The sequence below is a fragment of the Geotrypetes seraphini genome, chromosome 9, assembly GCF_902459505.1.
Source record: "Geotrypetes seraphini chromosome 9, aGeoSer1.1, whole genome shotgun sequence".
Lineage (NCBI taxonomy): Eukaryota > Metazoa > Chordata > Amphibia > Gymnophiona > Dermophiidae > Geotrypetes > Geotrypetes seraphini.
The window spans coordinates 6,696,978-6,720,310 of NC_047092.1; the positions used below are offsets into that span (position 1 = coordinate 6,696,978).

The window sequence follows — 23,333 nt, forward strand, 5'->3', positions numbered from 1 at the left end:
CAGGGGTGTCCAATGTCGGTCCTCGAGGACCGCAATCCAGTCGGGTTTTCAGGATTTCCACAATGAATATGCCTTGAAAGCAGTGCATGCAAATAGATCTCATGCATATTCATTGGGGAAATCCTGAAAACCCGACTGGATTGCGGCCCTCGAAGACCGACATTGGACACCCCTGATCTAATGTATCTGAGGGGGATTAAGTGGCTTGCCCAGGGTCACAAGGAACAGTGTGGGTTTGAACTCACAACCTCAGGGTGCTGAGGCTGTAGTTTTAACCACTGCACCAGTCTAGAAATCAAGTGAGCCAAGTCTAGGACATCATTGATGAGGTTGGCTCTTATTGGTGGAATGAGGCATTATGATGTCACAATATCAGCTCTGGTTACCAGAGGCTGAACCTTTTCACATTATTTATTCAATTTTTTAATACTTTTCTCCCAAGGGAGCTCAGAATAGTTTACAAGGATTTATTCAGGCACTCGAGCATTTTTCCCTGTCTGTCCTGGTGGCCTCACAATCTGTCTAATGTACCTGGGGCAATGGGGGGAATTAAGTGACTTGCCCAGGGTCACAAGAAGCAGCGTGGATTTGAACCCAAAACCTCAGGGTGCTGAGGCTATAGCTTTAAGAGAGAGCATAACAACTTTTGACCTGGTAGACTACCTGCTGCAGATTGAGGTGGGGCTGAAGGGGTGGTTGAAAATCCATACTATTTCCCGAGATACTGTTACCAAAACCAGTAACCTTTACCTTGGGGGTAATAATATATGGCCTTCCGTTTCTCGGCTAGGAAAGGCAATATCTTTGCAGTTTGCTACAGTGAATGGAGTTTTGCAAGGTAACACAGCGTCAATCAATGCTTTTCAAGGACAATTTGAACAGACTAATCTTATTTGGATGATCATGTCACTAATTAAAAATGTTCAAGATGTGAATTCTAATTTCCTGAAAGACAATATCAACTTAAGACGGAGATAGAAATTTGGAGAACATAATAAATTTTCCTAAGATATCATTTACACCAGTGTTTCTCAAGTCAATCCTGGAGTCCCCCTTTGCCAGTCAGGTTTTCAGGATATCTACAATGACTCTGCATAAACTTGATTTGCATACAGTGCCTCCATTATATGCAAATTTCTTTCATGCATATTCATTGTGGATATCCTGAAAACCTGACTGGCAAGGGGGGACTCCAGGACCGACTTGAGAAACACTGACTTACACCATCACGTGATATGTTTAAGCAATACTTACAAGAGATTCTTCAAAGTCCTGAAGAATCTATACCACTTTCAACACACATACATTACTCGCCATGAGTGAAGAAGGAAGATCCTAACTCAGAGATGGATGTCCTAAATATATCTGACATCTTGGAGGTTTCCGAGACTCAGTTATTTTGGCTACTTTGGTTATAATTCTGGCACTTCCCTCAGACAGAGGCTTCCTTATATTTTCCTTAAAAATTGTGGTATTCCCTTCCTGGGAAGTTTGGTTAGGATCTCTTCAGATCTAACCAAAAATATACTGAGAAAAAAGAAAAATGTTCCCCTTCTTAAATCTAACGTGCTTCAATTAGGAGCACTTTTTCCCCTAAAATAGCCCTCTAAATGCATTGTTGAGCTAAAGTCAGTCAAATATATATTTTTGAGCTATCTCAGCTTTTTTCTTTCATAGAAGTATTTTTTTTTTTATTTGCATTTTTTAAATTAACATATTTCACCCAAATGAAATACTACGAAATAATAGGTCCACATCAATAGAAAGGAGCAAACTAGAACCCGAGAGGTAGTTTCGACAGTCAACCTTAAGAGGGAGCTGGATGGCCCATGTTGGTCATTCACTGAGAACTCTGGGTACAGAGTGGGGGGGGGGAAGGGGTAAGTTCCTTTCTGTTCCTCGGAGGCTGAATTTTCCCACCTGCCCACTCTAGGGTTAACAATCAGAACTGGGGCTTGAGATTGTCGCAGTAGTGGTAATCCCGAGCTACAGGGTTATTGGGTGATGAGCGGTTATGCAAGAAATGAGCTCTGTGAGTGGTTTGGGTCAGGTGACCTGGAAAGTGGACATGGAGATCCATGCCTACCCCTAGGCTCCAGCTGGCATGGCAGGGCCAGAGTTCCTATGGTTGTATACTTATATTTTGTCAGTAGCTTGGGACATTAGTTATCTGTTCAAGTACTGTTTAATAAGCAAAGCTGTGGCCTTGTTTTCTACCAAAATAAAAAAAAGTCTGGTGCATTATTATTGTTAATGTCCTTAATAAAGATTTGTGTAAAGGGTAAGTGTTTGGGGGGGGGGGGGGGTTAGTATAAGCACAACAGAGCCATTCCAGAACCCAGTGTTATAAAAATACACTGGAACCTTGGTTTGCGAGCATGGTCGTAAACCAAATTGCTCTTATATCAAAGCAACTTTCCCCATAGCAGTTAGTAGAAACGTGGGTGATTTATTCCACATCCCAAAAGGCCCCCTCCCAGGCCACTGGCGCGCTTCCACCCCACCCCCGGGAACCGGCTTTGCCTACCCCACCCCCGAGAATCGGCATCGCCTGTCCACCCAAATCCTTACCGCGATTGGGCACCGACACGCAGCACCAACCCACAGGACATGCCAGTGCCGAAGGAGCCTGCCGCTGATTTCTGTTGGACCTTGAGCATCTGCGCATGCTCAAGGCCTTCTGGCTCTCGCTCACTCCGAGAAACCCAAGAATCTCATTAGAATCTTGGAGTGAGTGGGAGCCAGAAGGCCTTGAGTATGCGCAGATGTTCAATGCCCAGCAGAGATCACTGACAGGCTCCTTCGGCACTGGCACGTCCTGTGGGTTGGTGCTGTGTGGTGGTGCCCGATCGCGGTAAGGGTTTGGGCAGGTGGGCGATGCCGATTCTCGGCGGTGGGGGCTCGCAGATCGAGTGAACGCTCGGTTTGTGAGGCAAGATTTGCGAGAATGTTTTGCTTGTCTTGCAAAACACTCGCAAACTGCGTTACTTGCAAACCGAGGTTTGACTAATTGCAAAGAAAATATAATAATCCTAGAAATTTGTCCAACTTTAACTTCCATTTTACCTTAATTTAAACACCATCATTGGAAGTACTTATTTATATTTTATTTAAAAAAATTTATAACCCACTTAACACTGACTGGTTTACAATAAAACAACACACATAATAATTCAAAACTTCTTCATGATATTCACATCATCAGTGAGCGACTCTCATATGGCGCCTCGTCTTCAGTGCCAGAATCATCTTCAGAAAATAAAATTTAAAAAAACCCCAAAAACTAAATGTGAACAAATGAGATTTTAAAACTTCTTAAACTGCACAAATGATGTTCAAAAGCAGACATGTCCAGGGAGAGCATTCCCCAACTGTGGCCCCATTAGTGAAAGTAGTCACAGAACCACACACTTGTCCCACGTCAGGACCCATTGCCTTCATTATTTCCTTGAGCTATTGCGCAATCTTTCTCAAATATTAGAAACTCAGATAGTTCCCAGATCACCGGAGAGATCAGAAGAGATTCACAATTCTAGAGCAGTGGTTCCCAACTCTGTCCTGGAGGACCACCAGCCAAGTCAGGTTTTCAGATTTGCATGCCTGCCAACTCCATTATATGCAAATCTCTCTCATGCATATTGATTAGGGTTATTCCAAAAACCCAACCGGCTGGTGGGCTGGGAAACACTGTTCTAGAGTTTTTCCTGGAGTGATTCAATTTTCCTTTTGAATTTTCCTCTTGTAAACAACCTCCCTCCCCCCAACGATGACATGGACTTGATGCTTTGTAGTAATTTTTTTCCTACTAGTGATTTTTTTTAAAATTTCCTATATATTTCTTCTTGATTTCTGTAGAAGTGCTTATTTCTTCATTATAGTCTCAGAAATCCAAATAAATAAAAGTTAAAAAAAATATCTACTTCCCATTCTGCAATTGGAATACATGTATAATTAAAAAGTTTCCCCGTTGGCATTCATACCTGTCCTGAGGGTGCCCCATTTCCTACCTTTACAAAAATGAATTTACCTATATTGGAAACCACAGAACAGTGGCATACCAAGGGGGGGTGGAGTGGGGGAGGGGGCGGGAAGAAAGATTGGATGCACAGTCAGAAGAAGGAAGTGCAACCAGAGACTCATGAAATCACCAGACAAGGTAGGAAAAATGATTTTATTTTAAATTTAGTGATCAAAATGTGTCTGAATTTATATCTGCTATCTATATTTAGCACTATGGTCCCCTTTTACTAAACTGCGATAGCGGTTTTTTAGCGCAGGGAGCCTATGAGTGTTGAGAGCAGCGCTGGGCATTCAGCGGAGCTCCCTGTGCTAAAAACTGCTATTGTGGTTTATTAAAAAGGGAGGGGTTATATTTGTCTATTTTTGTATGGTTGTTACTGAGGTGACAGTGCATAGAGTCATCTGCCTTGACCTCTTTGAAAAAACCCGAGAATAGGAATGATAATTAACATTTTCTCAGCGTACAGTGTGCTTTGTGTTTTTTTTAAATTTTATTGTTGGTAGATCATTTTGACTTGGTCATTTTAAAAGTAGCTCGCAAGCCCAAAAAGTGTGGCACCCCTGAGCTAGAGCGTTGAAGCTGCGTGTGGATGCCGTAAAGGTCATCTCTGACACAACTGGAAGTTGCTTCAGAGACGACCTTTACGGCAGCCATATGCAACTACAACACTCCGGCTGCTGTAAGAAGGCAGTTTAGACATCGCCGGCCACAGGGCAGGGAGGTTTGTCGGACTGGGCCTGTTGTCCGGGAGGGAAGGGGGGGGCGCGTTGCAGATCTTGTTGCCAAAATCAGAAAGGTGAGGAAGGGAGAAAGATGGGCCTGTGATGGATGGAGAGATTGAGAGAAGGGGGCAGATGATGGAAGTGGGGAGAAGGGAGAGCAAATGCTGAATGGAAGTGGAGAAAGAGAACACATACTGGATAGAAGGAGGGATAAAGATAAAGGACATATGCTGGATGGGGGAAGAAGTTAGTTAGTGAGTTAGTGGAGGGGTGAAGGAAAGGGGTGGCATGCTGTGGGTAGACATAGTGAAAAGAGGGAAACTGAGGACTACATAGTAAGAAAGAATTTAATTTAGACGGAGGCAGAAAATAAAGAAGGAAAGGGAAGAGTGAGAGGAGAGAGATGCCAGAGAACGGGGAAGGAGACAGAGATATCAGATCTGAGCGGAGGAAATGAGAAGAGAGAGATGCTAAAAACCACAGGGGGGAGGGAAAGAGAGATGAAAGGAGAAAGATGCCAGACCATGAGGGAACAGAGGGAAGATGATGGGTGCCAGACCAAAGGTGGTGGTGGTGGGGGGGGGGTCTAGAGGAGAGATGGAAGGGGAAGGCATACAGTTTCTGGAAGGGGCATAGAAGGAGAGAAGATGTCATATAGGGAGGGGCAGAGAGATGGCAGACAGTGGATGGAAGAAAGACAGTAACAAGAAGATGAGGAAAGCAGAAACCAGAGAAAACAAAGTTAGAACAAAAATTTTCTATTTATTTATTGCTTTAGGAGACATATGTCACTGTTTCTGCGGTGTTGCATTTTATGCAGAGTCCAGCTTCTTGCTGGTTCAATTTAACCTTTGTCTATGTATTTCTATCTTATCCCCCCTTTTACAAAACTGTGGAGCGTTTTTTAGCGCCAGCCGTGATGGTAGCAGCTCTGATGCTCAGAATTCTACCACCATGGCTAAAATCCACACTACAGTTTTGTAAAAGGGGGAGGGGTTAGTTTGTGATGACATTCCATACTAGGCGAAGGTGTTTTCTGTGTTCTGTGTGTTCAAAAGACATGGTTTTCTGTTAGGATTGACGGTGTAGGATTGATCAGTACTAGTCTGGCTTGTTTAGTTTTACAATGGGTGTATTGATGTTGTACTGCTCACTGCATTATGTAAGATGCTGCCTTTTCCTAGGTACTCATGTGTGACGTGTGGCTTGTTACTAAAAATCATGTTTTTCGTACAGATGGAGGGGGGGTGTCAAAAAATGATGGGCCCCGGGTGTCACATATGCTAGGTACGCCACTGCCACAGAACCAAAAAAAGGCAAGTGATTATTTTAACAGATGTAACTAGAACTGAAATATTATTTCACAGTGTCTATTTGCAGCTTGGCACACTGTCTAGATAAGGATGATGTTCTTGGAAATTCCTGTGTGTATACAATAGCTTTCATTTTCCATGCCGCTCTATCTGCTGTGGTAAGCAAAGAGAAGAATCCAGTGCCCTGTGAACAATTAGTTTTGTTACAACACAACCAATTCAAGTGCTGAGAAGACATGACAAAGCTTTTTTAAAATATGAAATTGATCCCTTCACCCCATCTTTTCATCAACTTTGGATTCCACAAGCAATATAATCATTCAGTATATAAATGAATAAGTCTGCTATGGATAATGGTAAATAGCAACTTCACTTAATTTGGAAGATCACAGCCAGTTGCAGATGGTCCTCTTCAAAGACTGCTGTTGTTGCCCAGTAACGGGCATTAATTCTAAAGTTTGTCAGGCTATTTAAATGACTATATTTGGTAAGTGCAGTGAAATCAAACTTGATTATTATTAGTCTTTACTGTCCACCATGAATAGCTTCTCTCAACCTCAACTCAACACGCATGCCAAAGAACAGAGCGTAGAATATTCCCTTAAAATTAATGCTGCCACTGTAAATAAACCACCTTCTTTCTTTCTGACTTTTTAGCTTCAAACTCTGCTTGTCTGCTCTCTTTCTTCACAGCCTTCTGTGTGAAACTCAAAGAGCAAGCTCATCGTTCTGTCGGCTACATAAATCGACTCAATTAGGTCCATAATAACGGCCAGAAACACAAATAGTTTTCAGGTCTTTTAAAATTTAATAAAGAGGAGGAGTCTGTGGCATCTAAATATTGTTTGTAAAATATTCATGACATGTATTTGCCAAGTCAAGCTTTGAGCATCTTCCTAGAATTATTCACTTTGTAGTTCATTGGCCGTCAGAGGAAAGAAATGAGTGCTTGCCTTTATGCTTATCAGAAATTCAACAGCTTAGGCCACAAAGTACCAAATAGACAATAATGCAACCTTTAGGATAACATCTTTTAATGAAAATCTTATGGGAATGCTCACAGTCAACATCTTTTAATAAAATAATGAGACCCTGTTCAAAGAAAAGCTACCATAAACCGGCGTTGCTCAACCTTGTAACCAACATGACCCCTATTCTAAAACCAAATAGACCCCCCCCTCTTTCATCTCCCTTCCTACCACTTCCAACTCATCTGAAACATCAAAGATAGCAGCAGCCGCCGCCAGAACGGGGCCCTGTGAGTTCGTGTCCATTTGCACAGATTTCTAGGCTAACAGGTAGGGTATCCAGATGTCCGGGGAGACCCAGACATGTCCTCTTTTTTTTAGAGGACTGTCTGGGTGCCTGCATGGACTTTCCAAAACACGGTAGTTTGTCTGGCTTTTGGAAAGCCCCAAGCCTCCGGCCGCATCTATCTGAGCATATGTGGATGATGCGTCATGCATCCACTCATGCTTAGATGACCTCCAGATGCGGCACAGAGCTCGAAGACAGACGAGGCTTTGTAGGGATGGGGACAGAATGGGGCGGGGCTGGAGGCAGGAGAACGTGTCCTGGTTTCTATGTCAGAAAATCTGGTAATCCTACTAACAGGAAGCTCATACAGGATGAAGGAGCAGGGCCTACGCATCAGGATTACTTGACGACCCCAGTACTCTGCATTAGTTTCTAGACTGACAGGAAATCCATAGAGGAGGGAGAAGGCCCGGTGTGTTAGTGCATACTCAAAGTCCACAAAGAAGGAAGGGACAGAACTATGAGAATTCACAAATGCCATATTGACTGTCTCTACTAGGCATGGATAAAACTGGAGATCAATAGGTAGGGGTTGGATTACAATACAATACAATATTCCAAAATAAAAATATAAAATAAAAATAGAATAGGGGAAAATACAAAAGGTAGAGAATAAAATGTAAAATGTGTCTCAAAATAAAAAGGAATTGGGAAATAAGATGAAAAGTGTTCTTCAAAATCTTCTTCAAGGGCACACCTTCAGAGGAATGGCTCCACGCATTAATATGCATGAGATCACCTGCAGGTGCTGTCCCCCCCCCCCCCTCACCTGAAGATTTACTTCATGCATATTTATTGTAGCAATCATGACAATTTGACTGGCTGGGGGCCCCTCAGGATAGGTTTGGGAGGGGACCCCCCACATTTCACCCCAAATACATTTTGCCCCCAGAATGTTTAGATTGGAAGCTTTTTCGAGCAAGGACTTGTTTTCTTCTTCTTTGTGACTTTTGTGCAGCGCTGCATTCGTCTGGTAGCGCTATAGAAATAATTAATAGTAGTAGTAAATTATTGCAAGGAATTAAAATAAAAAAAAATGTATCAAAGCACAGATTTGGGGTACTTATGGCAGAAAAGTGTGAATGTTGTTATGGAAATAGCCTGAAAGAGTTCCATAAATACTTTTCCTTGGCCGTTTGGATTCTAAAGACCATCAAACTGTTTATTTTATAACTCTACCTCTTCAATCTCCCCCTCCCCCTCCCCCAAAACAAAGTTCAACTTCTTCTTTTTATTTTTAAATTAAATTTATCAATACATTTCCATCACATAGAAACAAGATAGGAGAGGGAGTGAGAGTGTGTGGTGCAGTGGTTAGAGCTACAGCCTCAGCACCCTAAGGTTGTAGGTTCGAATCCTGCACTGTTCCTTGTGACCCTAAATCTAAATTTTGTAAACTAAGGAAAGAAGGGTGATTTAAATCTAATAAATATCTCAAACACAACCCCACACAGAACAAACGAACCTGCTCAGCAACGCTACACCCAACCATCCACAGCAGGAGAAACACTCAATCAAACAGAAAAAAACAAAAGAAGTGGAGAAAAAGCCTCAGTTTAGCTTCATTTGGCAAAAACCTCCACTTCACATACACTCCTACACAAACAAACCGGAAGGGTGAAGAAAGCACTGTAATAGCTTGCAAAGTCAATGTTCAAAAGCACCAGGGGTGCATAACCCCACAGGGCCCAAAGGCACAGTGATCCAAAAGCATAGCATTTGACCAAAAAAACCACTTAGCTGCCAAAGTCCATCAGATATGTCTCAATCCAGCGTAGTAACACAGCAGCTAGAGTACCCAACGGGGAATCTCCCGTTTCGCCAGTTCTTGCTGCGTCAGGGGTATCCACACGGCTTCATCTGCCAGTCCAAGGATCCTTCGGTGCTCCTCTAGTACACCCCTGGTGCTTTTGAACATTGACTTTGCAAGCTGTTACAGTGCTTTCTTCACCCTACTGGTTTGTTTGTGTAGGAGTGTATGTGAAGTGGAGGTTTTTGCCAAATGAAGCTAAACTGAGGCTTTTTCTCCACTTCTTTTGTTGTTTTCTGTTTGATTGAGTGTTTCTCCTGCTGTGGATGGTTGGGTGTATGTATGTTTAAGCCTTGTAGCATTGCTGAGCAGGTTCGTTTGTTCTGTGTGGGGTTGTGTTTGAGATATTTATTAGATCAAGTCTCTTAATCCCCATTGCCCCATTGGGAGCCCACTGGGACAGACAGGAAAAAATGCTTGAGTACCTGCATAATTTGTAATCCACATAGAATTATAGGATATGAGGAATATAAATGATTAAAAAACAACAACTCATCCATTCAGCATAGTGAGCAGTAACAGCATGCTCACGTCCATTCCATCATTCTGGACAATAAGGAACCTCCTGAACATGTTTTCTGATGTAGGATCTCGTTGCAAGCACATCTAGGCAGGTTGCACTCAGAACCCAACTGAGGTACTGCTTCAGGGGCTACCAGCCCACTTTCAATCTCCACCTCGCAACAAGCAATACATGTGTTGAGCTCTAACGCCAACAACTGAAAGAGCTTAGACCACATTAATAGACTTGTGAGCGAGAGGCACGGGAAGAAAAACAGAGCATCTCGCAGACGGGAAAAGCCTTTCGGGTGTAGCTACAAAGTCCACAAAACATCAAAATATACGCTGTTAAGGTGCACAATGCAGTTGGGTACTGAGAAGGATTTATGCAGAATGGAATAATGTCAGAGGCAAATTGTCCCATTTTTGCACAAAAGGGACTGATTGCCTGGAAAGAACTGGAATATGCATGAAGCATCCCTTGTAGATGTGTGGAACATGTGGTGGGATGTTAGATGTTTCGCTACATCTGGGCTGAAGATCAGATTTATGTCTGTGCATTATTTTGGTATATTTTAAATGTTTGCTTCTAAAGCATCAAATTAAAAATAATAAGAAGAAGAATCAACCAAATCTTAGTATGCTGCTAAAGGAGTCATGCCCGTTAATACTTTTGTTTTTTTTAATGTGAATTAAGTTTCAGAGTATCATAGGGAAAAATACATGTTTAAAATCTGCTGAAAGCCTTTTCTGTTCAGGCACTCTTGCTATTAGAGGTTCAAATGAATTAAACTACTGTCCCCATGCTACCCCCCCTCCATCACAGCCCTATGCATGTATCACACCAATGATGCCGTATAAAGAGGTCAATTTTACAGGTGCGGAAGCATGTTTTATGAAGGGGAAAAGCAGAGGGCTCTTTCGAACTGGGGTGAGCGTGTAAAATAAAAAATTCAGTGGAGATCCAAAAGTGGCACCTACCCTGCTAACCTCTGACCCTTCCCCCCTGCCCCCACTGGTTTTTAACTTTCTCCCGAAGCTTGTTTGTGTCCTGTGCAGAATCCTGCATTGTCTCTCTCGGAGCCCTGCACTAGCCAACCCTCTCACTCACCCACCCATCCCATCCTCTTTCTTCAATACCCACCTTCATATTTTGTTTCTAGTACTTTCCCTCTCCTTAAGGCACCAACCCTGTCCTGGAAGACCACCAGCCAGTCAGGTTTTCAGGACAGCCCTAATGAATATGCATGGCGCAGATTTGCATGCCTGTCACCTCCATTATCTGCAACTCTCGCTCAGTAAGGCTATCCCAAAAACCCGACTGGCAGGGTTGCTAGGATTACCAGATGTCTGAATTTCCCCATCTCCTCTGGGGGTTCCGGATGGCTTTTCAAAACCCAGCACTTGGTCTGGGTTTTGAAAAGCTTCCTCAAATCGCGTAGCACGCTCAGATGCCACGCGATGCCACGAGTGCGTGGCATCCGTGCATTTCCTCCCTGCCCGACAAGAGCAGTTAGCGGGGGTGGGGCTAGGACAGGAAGCGGGATTAGGGCATTACAGGGCGGGGATGGGTGGAACTGGGCGGGCCTGGGGCAGGCCTAGGGGGGGTCCGTATTTTCCGATTGAAAAATCTGGCACACCTGCTCTAGATCAAGGCTGCTCAATTCTGGTCCTCAAGGACCACAGGCAGCCCACATTTTTAAGATATCCCCAATGAATATGCATGAAAGAGTTGCAGGCACAGTTAGGCCCTACATAAAGAATAATAAAACTAAACTTCAGTGCTGGGTCATAGGAAGTTTTGCTCCCCACAAGTCAGCCCTGGGAATGATCACCCCTTTCACCTCCAAGAAGTTTTGCCCCTCCACATTCACCCCTGGGTACTTTTTGTGGAATTCAGTTACCTGTGGTTTGAGGGATAGGCCACATCTCTCGTAGCCTTTCCTGTCATCTACTGACATCACACCCAGGTTGTTTTCAGGTATTGCCTTTCCCTGAGGATTTTCTCCCAGGGACATTTGGCTCCCCGTGACAGGAAGTACATACACCCCGTCACACAGAGTCTCAGCACTAGCAAGGGAGGATACTGGACAGCTGTAGTGGGCTAAACTCTGAAAAATATCCACACACAATCCATCCTTCTGGCTTTGAAACTTTTTTAGAATCCTGAAAAAATACAGACAGTTGGCAATCGTAGCCTCCTGAATTGTCAGAACATCCGACAGGCTCCTCCACCCCTAAATTTTGAAACAGTAAATGTGTTTATTTCCGATACTGTTTGGGGCATTTTCAAATCACAAGAACGTCCAAAAATCGGCACTTGGACCTTTTTCTCTGCAAAAGGTCCAAGTGCATATAATCAAAACAAGAACTCAAAGACGTTTTGCAGGATGTTCGCCCTCCAAAATGTTCAACTCAGAAAGGGGCGTGTTGGAGGCATGTCTCGGGTGGGATATAGGTGGGCTGTAGGCCGGGTTAGTCTTGGACATTTTGTGGCAATAATCGAACCTTTTGCAGGACGTCCTGGATGGAACTTAAGATGTTCTGAGCTGGACCTGTTTTAAGAAGCATCTAAATGCCAAAGCTGACCAGATGACCACTGGAGAGATTAAGTAATGACCCCCCACACCCGTCTCTAGAACAGTACCACCAGGTATTGGAAAGCCTACTAGAGTAGCACACAAGTGCCTTAATTAGCCTATTGAGTGGGCTAGTGTGAATCAAGAGGAGGAGCCAGGCCCATAAGCCACTCTGACCACTACATTTATGGCAGAAAGTGTGAGGTCGCAGAAACATCCAAGTTGAAAATGGCCAAATCTAGACCATTTAGACGTGGGAGGGGCCAGCATTGTAATGGACTGGCCCTACAGATATCCCAATAGAGCAGTGGGGTACCTTAAAGGGCACCAGTGTGAACATCACACAAAGGGTGCCAGAAGTACATCTCACTATAACCCCCTTCTACAAATTACGTCTAATTCGATCTATTTCTAAATTTCTTGAATCCAAATCTCGCAATATTTTAATTCATTCCTTGGTAATATCAAAACTGGATTATTGCAACTCTCTGTTGCTTAATATTACTCAAAAGGAAAAATGACAACTGCAAATTGTTCAAAACACGGCTATAAAATTAATCTATGATGCCAGGAAATTTGATCATGTTACTCCACTCTTCAAAGATGCACATTGGCTTCCTATTTGCGAGCGTATACAGTTTAAAGTTCTTCTACTTATTTTTAAAAACTTGATTTTCAAAGAACCTCAGTGCATTTCTAAAATGCTAATTCCCTATAGTTCCGCACGCGCACTTAGATCATCTTCCCAAAACTTATTAGTTATTCCATCTTTAAAAATTATAGGCACTCGTAGATTAGATATGTTTTCGGTCGTGGGCCCCCAATGGTGGAATTCATTGCCCCAATACATAAAAATTGAAAAAGACATTCCCTCTTTTAAAAAATCTCTGAAAACATTTCTTTTTAAAAAGATTTTTAATACATAAATTTTTTTTAAATATATTAATTTTTCGTTTCAAGAATTTACTTCCTCCTCAATGTTTTACCCTTAAATGTGTTTCTTATTATAAGATATGTAACTTTAACCTCCCTTCCCTTCCAATTGTTGTTGGTCTTGTCTAATATCTAGCGTTTATATATTTATTATATGTTTTTTATCTTAACTAATTGTATTTTTATGTACATCGCTTTGTATAAAGATATAGCGATTCATCAAATCTAATATAATAAAATGGTAAGCCGCGCATGCGCACTAAAAAAAACGTGTTCCGTGAGCGAAAAAAAACAATTGCGCATGCGCGGCCCCGACGGCGGCTTTCAAATAAAAAAAAAAATTTCCATAGCTGCGGCGGCCTTCCTCACCCCCGGCTCCTCTCTTTAACTGGACGGTCCCCGCGTCTGCCTACCCTTCCCCCCAACACAGCGCATTCCCCCCCCCCCCCAACGAATCAATAAATCGAGCCGGGCCGCCCTCCGCAACAGACCAGAGGAGTTCTTTGCCGCTCACACCCCTTCCCTTGCCGCTGACCCGAATACCTACCCGGCGATTCAAGAAGCCTGTGCAGCAGTCTTCACACGCTGCTTCAGGCTCTTCTACTGCCCTGATTTGCTCTGCCGCATCTCTGATGATGTCATCAGAGACGCGGCAGAGCAAATAAGCGCAGTAGAAGGACCCGAAGCAGCGTGTGAAGACTGCTGCACAGGCTTCTTGAATCGCCGACTTACAAGTGAAGGGGAGCGGGGGGGGGGCGGCCGCAATGACTCTATCCGATTAATTAAAAAACTCTGCACAAGGGGAGCAGGAAGAGATGATGATGGACAGGGGGGGAAAGGAAGGGAGGCCTATTGTTGGACAGGGGGAGCAGGAAGAGGTGCAGATGGACAGCGGGGGAAATTAAGGGAGACCTGCTGATGGACAGGGGGGGGAAATGAAGGGAGGCCTACTGCTGGACAGGGGGAGCAAGAAGAGATGCTGATGGACAGGGGGGGAGGTAAAACAAAGGGAGAAGGGCTGCTGCTGGATAAGGGGAGCAATGAAGAGGTGGTGGTGGACAGGGGGGAAAAATGAAGGGAGGCCTAATGCTGGACAGGGGGAGCAGGAAGAGGTGCTGATGGACAGGGGGAAAAAAATTAAGGGATGCCTACTGCTGGACAGGGGGAGCAGGAAGAGATGCTGATGGACAGGGGGAAAAAATAAAGGGAGGCCTACTGCTGGACAGAGGGAGCAGGAAGAGGTGATGATGGACAGGGGGAAAAAGGAAGGGATGCCTATTGTTGGACAGGGGGAGAAGGAAGAGGTACTGATGGACAGGGGGGAGGTAAAACAAAGGGGGAAGGGCTGTTGCTGGATAAAGGGAGCAGTGAAGGGGTGGTCGTGGACACAGGGGAGGTAAAAAGAAGGGAGAATGGACAGGAAAAAGTGGCTAAGGAGACAGAGAGAGAAAGAAATAAAGACAGACACACACACATATATTCTAGCCCGAGGGAGGAAAATGCTGCACAGGGAAGTAGGGAGGGGGGAAATGCTGATGCACAAGGAAATGGAGGGGGAGGGAATGCTGATATGGCTACTGTACAGGAAGGTGGACAAGGGGAGATAAATGCTGCATAGGGGGCAGAAAGAGAGATAAATAGAAAGAAAGACAAATAATAGGAGGGAGGGAGACAGAAATAAAAGAAGAAAGACACAAGGGCAGGGAGTGAGACAGAAAGAAAGACAGACATACATATATTCTAGCACCCGTTAATGTAACGGGCTTAAAGACTAGTATTTAATAAACCTTGAAACCTTGAAACCCTTAAAATATACGGTGATCCCTCCAAAACCTACTATACCCACCTATCTACCATCCCAATGGACCTTTGGGCTACAAGATGGCAGTATAGTTGGGTTTTGGTGGACTCACACTTTCCACCATCAATGTAGTGGTTAGTTGGTCTTAAGGGCCTGGCTCCTCCTCTCTTTGGCTCATTAGCCAATCCACCAGCTCTACTAACCTCTTTTGGAGCACTTGAAGTCTTTTCCTCCACTTGCTCTACTAACCTTGCCTATATCAGATGCTGCTGTTCTACAGATAAGTATGTAATATGTTATTCATTTTTTTTTTTGGGGTGAGGGTAGACAGGTGGTTATAATAGGTTTTGGAGGAATTTTAGAGGGATCACCATACATTTTAAGGGGTTTATGGTGAGATGTACATCCGACATCCTTTAAGTGAAGTCCACAGCAATGCTTTCTAAGGTGCCCCACTGCTCTACAGGGATGCTTATGTGGCCAGTGCATTACAATGCTGGCCCCTCCCATATCTAAATGGTCTAGATGTGGACGTTTCTGTGGTCAAAAATGGTGAATAAAGTTAGACATCCTGGTGGCCAAGATGTCGAAATAGGCGATTTAAAAAAAAATAAAATTATTTGGACGTCCTGTTTGAAAATGGCCATTTTTCTGCTTCTGACTTTGGGTGTTTTGTAGGAAATGGCCAAAGTCGGACTTAGTCGTCCTTTCGAAAATGGCCCTCTGTATCACGTTAGTTCTTTTAGTGGGTTTCAATTTGCCATTTCCAAGTTTACTTTATTGCCTGTATTTGGTCATTGTACTATTTATATCCTGTTAAACCCACTGTACACGCCTTGGGTGAAACTCGTCATAAAGGCAGTTAATAAATCCAAATCAATATAATCAAATCAATAAACAAGATAATTTATTGCACACTTACTGGGAGTTTATGTGCTCACACAAAAAATAAGCCCGAGGAACAATAATCAAACTACTGACAGGCTTTGCATTCTTTTCCTACTGGGTGTTAATATACAACAGTTTGCCCATCATTGAAGTTCAACTGTTAGGATACAATATGCCTTCTTTCCATGTAGCCTCGCAATCGTATTCCTCTCGACAGCCATTTCAAATCTGGCAGTGTCTTGCTTTTGCTTTGGTTTAACGTTGGTTCCTGAAGAAGGGGCATCTCATGTCCCTGAAACCATGCCTGGTCGAACCATTCAATGAGGTCTACAGTTTAACAGAGTAACTTCAATCAACAGAGCGCTAAACTGTTTGGAGAAACAAGCTAAGTGCTTTTTTCTATATTTACTATACTACATGCGGAGGAAGCTGAGATCGCTCCAGTTCACCTCACTATTTAAATATTTTTTGTTACTTAATTTCTCCATAAGTCAGACAGGCAGGAGAGAGTTGGGCTGGAAGAGGAGGATAGGAAACAGACAGTGGGGGTGAATGGACAATACTTGGACTGGAAAGGCGTCATGAGTGGGGTGCCGCAGAGTTCAGTGCTCGGGTCTGTGCTCTTCAACATATTTATAAATGACCTAGAAATTGGCACGATGAGTGAGGTGATTAAATTTGCGGATGATACAAAGTTATTCAGAGTAGTGAGGACACAGAAGGACTGCGAAGACCTACAACGAGACATACATACACTTGAGGAATGGGCCGCGAAATGGCAAATGAGTTTCAACGTGGATAAGCGCAAGGTGATGCATGTCGGTAACAAAAATCATATGCATGTTGTCCGATGCCATACTCGGAGAGAGCCCCCAGGAAAGAGACTTGAGAGTACTAGTAGACAAGTCAATGAAACCATACGCACAATGTGTGGCGGAGGCGGTGGCGAAAAGGGCAAACAGAATGCTAAGAATGATTAAGAAGGGGATCACGAACAGATCTGAAAAGGTTATCATGCCTTTTTACCAGGCTGAGGGAAGCCCCCACCTGGAATACTGCATCCAACACTGGTCGCCATACATGAAAAAGGATGTAGTACTACTCAAAAGGATCCAGAGAAGAGCAACAAAAATGGTTAAGGGACTGGAGGAATTGCTGTACAATGAGAGGCTAGAGAAACTGGGCCCCTTCTCCCTTGAAAAGAGGAGACTGAGAGGGTATATGATCGAAATATTCAAGATATTGAAGGGAATTGACTTAGTAGAGAAAGAGAGATTGTTCACCCTCTCCAAGGTGAAGAGAACGAGAGGGCACTCTCTAAAGTTGAAAGGGGATACTTTCCGTACAAACGTAAGGAAGTTCTTCACCCAGAGAGTGGTAGAAATCTGGAACGCTCTTCCGGAGGCTGTTATAGGGGAAAACACCCTCCAGGGATTCAAGAAAATAATAATAATAATAACTTTATTCTTTGATACCGCCACAATCTTGCAACCTTCTAGGCAGTTTACATTCAAGAGAGCTGGACATTCAGCGATTTACAATATGTAGAAGGAGTACAGAGTACGGGGACTTGAGAAATTGAAATTACAAAATGTGCTTTTTGCTAAGAATTTCGGAGCAGACCTGTAAAGAAAAGTCACAGCTTTCAGAAAAAAAGAAAAAAAAATGAAAATTACAATATACAGTTTGTTTAGAGATTCAAAAAGACAGCGAAAATTACAATATATAGTTTGTTTAGAGATTCGGGGGGGACATATTAGAAGAAAGGTCCTGAAATTTCAAATGCTGGGTTGGGTAAGCTTCTACGGGAACATAACATACGCAGGTACGGCTAGACTCAAATAGGGCGCTGGTCTTTGACCTAAGGGCCACCGGGTAAGCGGACTGCTGGGCACGATGGATCACTGGTCTGACCCAGCAGCAGCAAATCTTATGTTCTTATTTAAATTTTCACATTTCATTTATGCACACGTACGTACCCTAGGATGGTATGTGGCAGTAGAGTGAGTTTGTGGACCCACTGATTGCACCTTCTAGTTAAGCATTGGATTGGTGACTTTGTTGCTGTCTCCTTTAGCTTTCCTCCTCACACTGAGGGTACATTTCACTTTAATTATTTATAATTATTCATTGTTATTTCTTCTGATGAATGGGGTAATTTTGTGACCAGTGCGGTTGTTCTGTTTTTGGTCGTATTGGCTTAGCTGCTTCTACCAGTGTTCTTTCCATGTAGAACACACGATTTCCAAAGACTACACAGAATTCATGTTTTTTCTGCTCACTTTGTGCCAGTTAAAATTTCCTGTGTCATTGCAAATAATATCCTACTCCTGTTAACCGCTAGGCTTCAACTCTACTGCTCCAAAGTGGTAATTGCATTGGCAAAGAGGATGGGCAACAGTCAAAGTCTCACGTTCCAAGACTTCGAAACCTGTTTAGCTACTAGAGCAGAAAAAATTCTTTGTAAGCACAAAGACCACATCAGATGATCAGGTTGGTGTTTTCAACTCCTGAAGATGGGTGAAACATGACCAAAATCAGTCCTTTATAATTAATTTGGCTAAGGAGCGACAAATTGCGGACTCAATGAGAAAGCAACTGAATCCCTATTGTGGGTTTATATTTGATTCATGTCTGGTGGGCCCCCAGCCAATAAGGGTCATGGATCCTAGCTACTTATCAAAAGTGATTAAGCTAAATGGAGGCTGGGGGATTGCTGTGGGCCTTTGGGCTCTGCCCTATTGTCTCGATGGTCATCCCCCCTACCCTGTTCATGAAGCATTGTGACCTGTCTAAAAAAAATATTAACAAACAAGTCGAGACAAAGTACTTGAGTTCTGTTTTTAAAACAACTAGTTTCTAGTTTGTAAGCTTATAATACATATCCGCTGCAAAATATTCCCAATGGAGGCTAGCAATCAGATTGTGATGAATCATAAGAACACAATGTGAATCTATTACAAACATCCATGAGATCCACATCCCCTCCCCACGTCTCTCCTACATGCAAGAACGAAAAAGAAAAAAACAAAACCCCACAACATTTCTCAGTAGGGCAGAGACAAGACTGTCCTTAAATTTAAATAATTACATATAAATTTATTTTACAGAATGACTTGGGGGGGGGGGGGGGGGAACTATCCCTTACAGCTTCTATGGGCCTTCCTCAGAGGCAGGGACTAGTTTTCTATTACCTTATGACAGGCCAAGAGATGCAGGACTGTCTCAAGTTCCAAGACTCCGAAACTTGTTTGGCTACTAGAGCACAAAAATTCTTTGTAAGCACAACAGACCCCATCAGATGGTCAGATTGGTGTTCAGTATTAACTCCAAGAGTCTTGTCCATTGAAAGCAAATGCTCCAGTGGCTAAGCCAACACTTTCCCACTTCTAACTCATGCACATACTTCAGAGGCTGAAGCTGCTTCAACAAAGGCAGCCTTTCTTCCCCCCACAACTTTTTAATCTTGACTCAAAGTAACAATGTGATATTTGCAAAAAAAAAAAAAACAACCAACAAAAAAAACACCCCCCCCTCCTAAAAACATAAATGAAAATGCACTCACCCCAGGTAGAGTTTTAATATTGTGCAAAGCATTCTGTGCCTCGAGTGCAGCTTTTCTTGTATAAAATGTTACGAAACAGCAACCTGCAGAGAGAAATTAAAAGTTTTCAGACATTACTGTGAACATTCTTTCCAGAAGATCATAGAGAAAAATGAGCCACGATATGTTACTGGTGGCCTGTGCTGGACAACATTTCATCGTTTCCAGCTGTGGTTTGGTTTTGTTCCCTTATCTGCAAGAAAGAACAAAATGACTGAGCTCAGAAGAAGACTGAAAGCACGGGAATTAATGAAGATAGAATTTCACACAGGTCACTAACCAGACATTAAAATCTTCCATGATGGCAGCAAACTTTGTCAATTGTATTTGTTCTACAATCGTGCTTACCGTTGGTACCGAAGAAAACTACTGGCCGCAGACAGTGTGATTTATCTGCACATACTCAAGGCCTGCCAGTTCCTGCCTTCTCTGAGAATGTTGGAGGGGGCAGGAGCCGTCAAACCTTGAGCATGCACAGATGCTCAAGGCCCCCCCACTGGATCAGAAGAGCATTGGTGGCAACAGTACGCTTCTTCAGTACCAACAGTAAGCTTGATGCTGGGGAGGCATGGTGTGCATGGAGGAAGGTGGTGGCAGGAGATTGTGTGCACAGAGGATAGGGATGCCGATGTTCATTTTTTGGGGGTAGGGGGGGCATGCATGGAGGATAACCATGCTGGTGTTCAGCAGAGAGAGCAGGGCTCATTACCACTACTACTATTAATCATTTCTATAGCGCTGAAAGGTATACGCAGTGCTGTACATTTACCATTCAATAAATGGTCCCTTCTCAGAAGAGCTTACAATCTAATTTGAAAAGAGAGGGCATCTCAGGGTTTGGGAGTTTCTAGCAAAAGGAATCATACAATGGGTATAGGTAACTGACGGTGAGTGGGGGGTGGGGTGGGGGGCATTGTTCTATGGAAGATTACAGCCCTGGTGGTCATCGAGAGTTGAATGGAGGAAGAGGAGGAGGAGGAGGACAGCTACACCAGTGGTTGGGAGGTGGCTCAAATATAAACCAAGATCCTAATTTTTGTGCTATTTTTTTGGCCCAAAAAATCTCGGTTTATATTCAAGTATATACGGCAATAGTAATAGTACTTAAAAAAAAAAAAAAAAGAAACCCAGAGCTTGAATTGGCAACTATTCTAACCTCATCAGTAATAGAGTAATTCTATCATATTTCTTTGCTCTAAAAATCATTCTAGCAGCAACTGAAGTCAGTGCATCAACTTTATAGATTATAATTTTTATTTTTTTTTAATTTTTTATCATTCTGTCCTTTTTATGGGAAAATTATTTGACTTAAATGGCACCCGGAGGAAGAGCCTTAGATCTCAAATCCAGATGGGAACAAAAAAACAGACCAGCCACAATTCAACGGGATTCACTATTAAAACATGAACTTCAAGGTAATGAATTGGTGAAGGTAAGTTAGGTCCCTTTAAAATGTTACCAGATTCTGGGAAGACGATATATAGAACTGGCTAATAGCTACCACAATTTGCACTGAAATTCAACCCCCCCCCCAATAGGATCACGACTATACTGAAGCTTTACAGGGCGGTTAATAGCTAAGACATACTAACCATATGTAGTATGATCATAATAAATTAATCAAAATATTAACCAATCAAGTGGGTTTTCAGGGATTTTCTAGAGACTAGGTAAGAGGTTGAGATTGAGATCTAAGAGGTATTAACTTGTTTGTCCCACATAGATGCAAAATATGCCAACGTTTTATTAAGAAATCGTTTGTAAACACATCAAAAAGTCGCATCACACGCAAGTAGGATAAAGAAAGGGACTTTGCATTTCACAGCCCATTAACAGATTATACAATTAACCATAGTTACACTACAAGTTTCTATCCTAACTCGATACATATTAGGCTAGGGATCTAATACCAATATATATAATATACAGGTTATCTTTGCCATGGTTACAGTTCAAAATGTTTCAATACAAGTTTTATCCTGACATCTTTTGAAGATCTACTATCAATATATATAATAGGAAGAGAGTGTGGTTAAAGCTACAGCCTCGACACCCTGGGGTTGTGGGTTCAAACCCACGCTGCTCCTTGTGACCCTGGGCAAGTCACTTAATCCCCCCCATTGCCCCGGGTACATTAGATAGACTGTGAGCTCACCAGGACAGACAAGGAAAATGCTTGAGGACCTGAATAAATTCATGTAAAGCATTCTGAGTTCCCCCCTGGGAGAGCAGTATAGAAAATTGAATAAATAAATAAAATATACATATACATACCTAGCAGAATCCCCAAAAGTAACAAGATTCCATGCCTACCTATCCTAGGGATAAGTAGCGCTAATGGTGTCTTATAAACCGCTATATCTCCTACTGGATTCAAAGTGGTTTGCAAAAGAATTACAAAAAATTTACAAAGGATGAGTAAGAACAAAAGATTTAAAATTATAGATTTATTTATTTATTTTTTAAAAAATAATAGACTGCCTAAAACTAAGTGGTTTACAGAGGAACATGGATGAAGACTAGCCCATTTGTCAAAGAAGTAAGCTTTCAGCAATTTGCGAAATAAACAGTAAGTAGGTATAGCTCTAATTTCCATTGGAAGATCATCCAGATTTTAGCTCCCAGGTAATGAAAGGTGTGGCTTTCCCCATGTCTATCTTAATAGCAAATTATAGACTTTTCCTCCGGGAACTTGCTGGAATTTTTTATTTTATTTTTTTTTTTTTAAACCCAGATACGCTAACTACTTTTAAAACATCTTCCAGCAATGAGTTCCAGAGCTTAACTATTTATTGAGTGAAAACAAAATATTTACCCTGTGGCAAAAGACTAGTACTCAGTTCATGGGACCGATACTTATTTTATTATAAAAATGTCATATATACCAGAAATCCAAGTAGATAAAATAGATATAACATCGAAACATCCTACTCTTCAAGATAAACAGTGGAGCATAATCAAAAAAAAGTCTAACTCCCCTTTTGGCCTAAGGCCTTAAACGTTGAAAGTAGAAGCAGGGAAATAATAATAATAATAATAAATAATAATAATAACAGTTTATATACCGCAATACCGTTAAGTTCTATGCAGTTTACAGAAGATTAGTGGAGTACAAGTTGAGTTGACGTACAAGTTGAGTTAACTTAAGGGATGTGGGAACAATGGGGAGAAAGGGCAAGAGAGGGGAAGGAGGGAAGTGGGTCAGCTGTCTAGGTATTTCAGGAATAGGTGAGTTTTGAGGCGTTTCCTGAATACCTCATAAGTGGTGGGCAATAGGAGTTGTTCTAGGTCTTTACCCCATAGAGCAGCCTGATGTGAGAGAAGATGCTCATGGTGTTTTTTTAGTTTGCATCCTCTAACCGGGGGAGAAACGAAGTGCGAGTGGGAGCTTCTCTTGTGTTTGTTGGCTGAGAAGGAGAATAGGTCAGTGATGTATTTAGGGGTTAGACCGTAGAAAACTTTAAAACAGAGGCAGGCGAACTTAAACTTTACACGAGCTTCCATCGGCAGCCAGTGTAGCTGTTTGAAGTATGGCGTTACGTGATCGAACTTCTTTAGACCGAAGATTAGTCTGACCGCAGTGTTTTGCATTAGTTGTAATCGTCGCATATTCTTTTGGGGGATTGCTAAGTAGGTGATGTTACAGTAGTCGAGTTGACTTAATACGAGGGATTGTACCAAGATTCTGAAGGCAGAGTTATCAAAGTATGCTTTAATGGATTTAAGTTTCCAGAGGGTGAAAAAACTATTTTTGAGTAGGGAGTCCACCTGATCTTTCATGGTGAGGCATTGGTCCAGAGTTACACCCAGTATTTTAATGGTGGGCTGTATGGGGTAGTTATGT

The 23,333-nt window shown here is 42.5% G+C and overlaps 1 protein-coding gene across 17 annotated transcripts in view; it reads right to left on the bottom strand.

The window, feature by feature from the left end:
• Positions 1-23,333, bottom strand: part of CELF2 (CUGBP Elav-like family member 2) — a 1,015,007-nt gene that overhangs the window by 178,655 nt on the left and 813,019 nt on the right. For all 17 annotated transcript variants that reach the window (XM_033957563.1, XM_033957566.1, XM_033957556.1 and 14 more), the window contains one exon: positions 19,451-19,533. In XM_033957563.1, the coding sequence (XP_033813454.1) occupies positions 19,451-19,533 (83 nt within the window). The remainder of the gene's footprint in view (positions 1-19,450; positions 19,534-23,333) is intronic.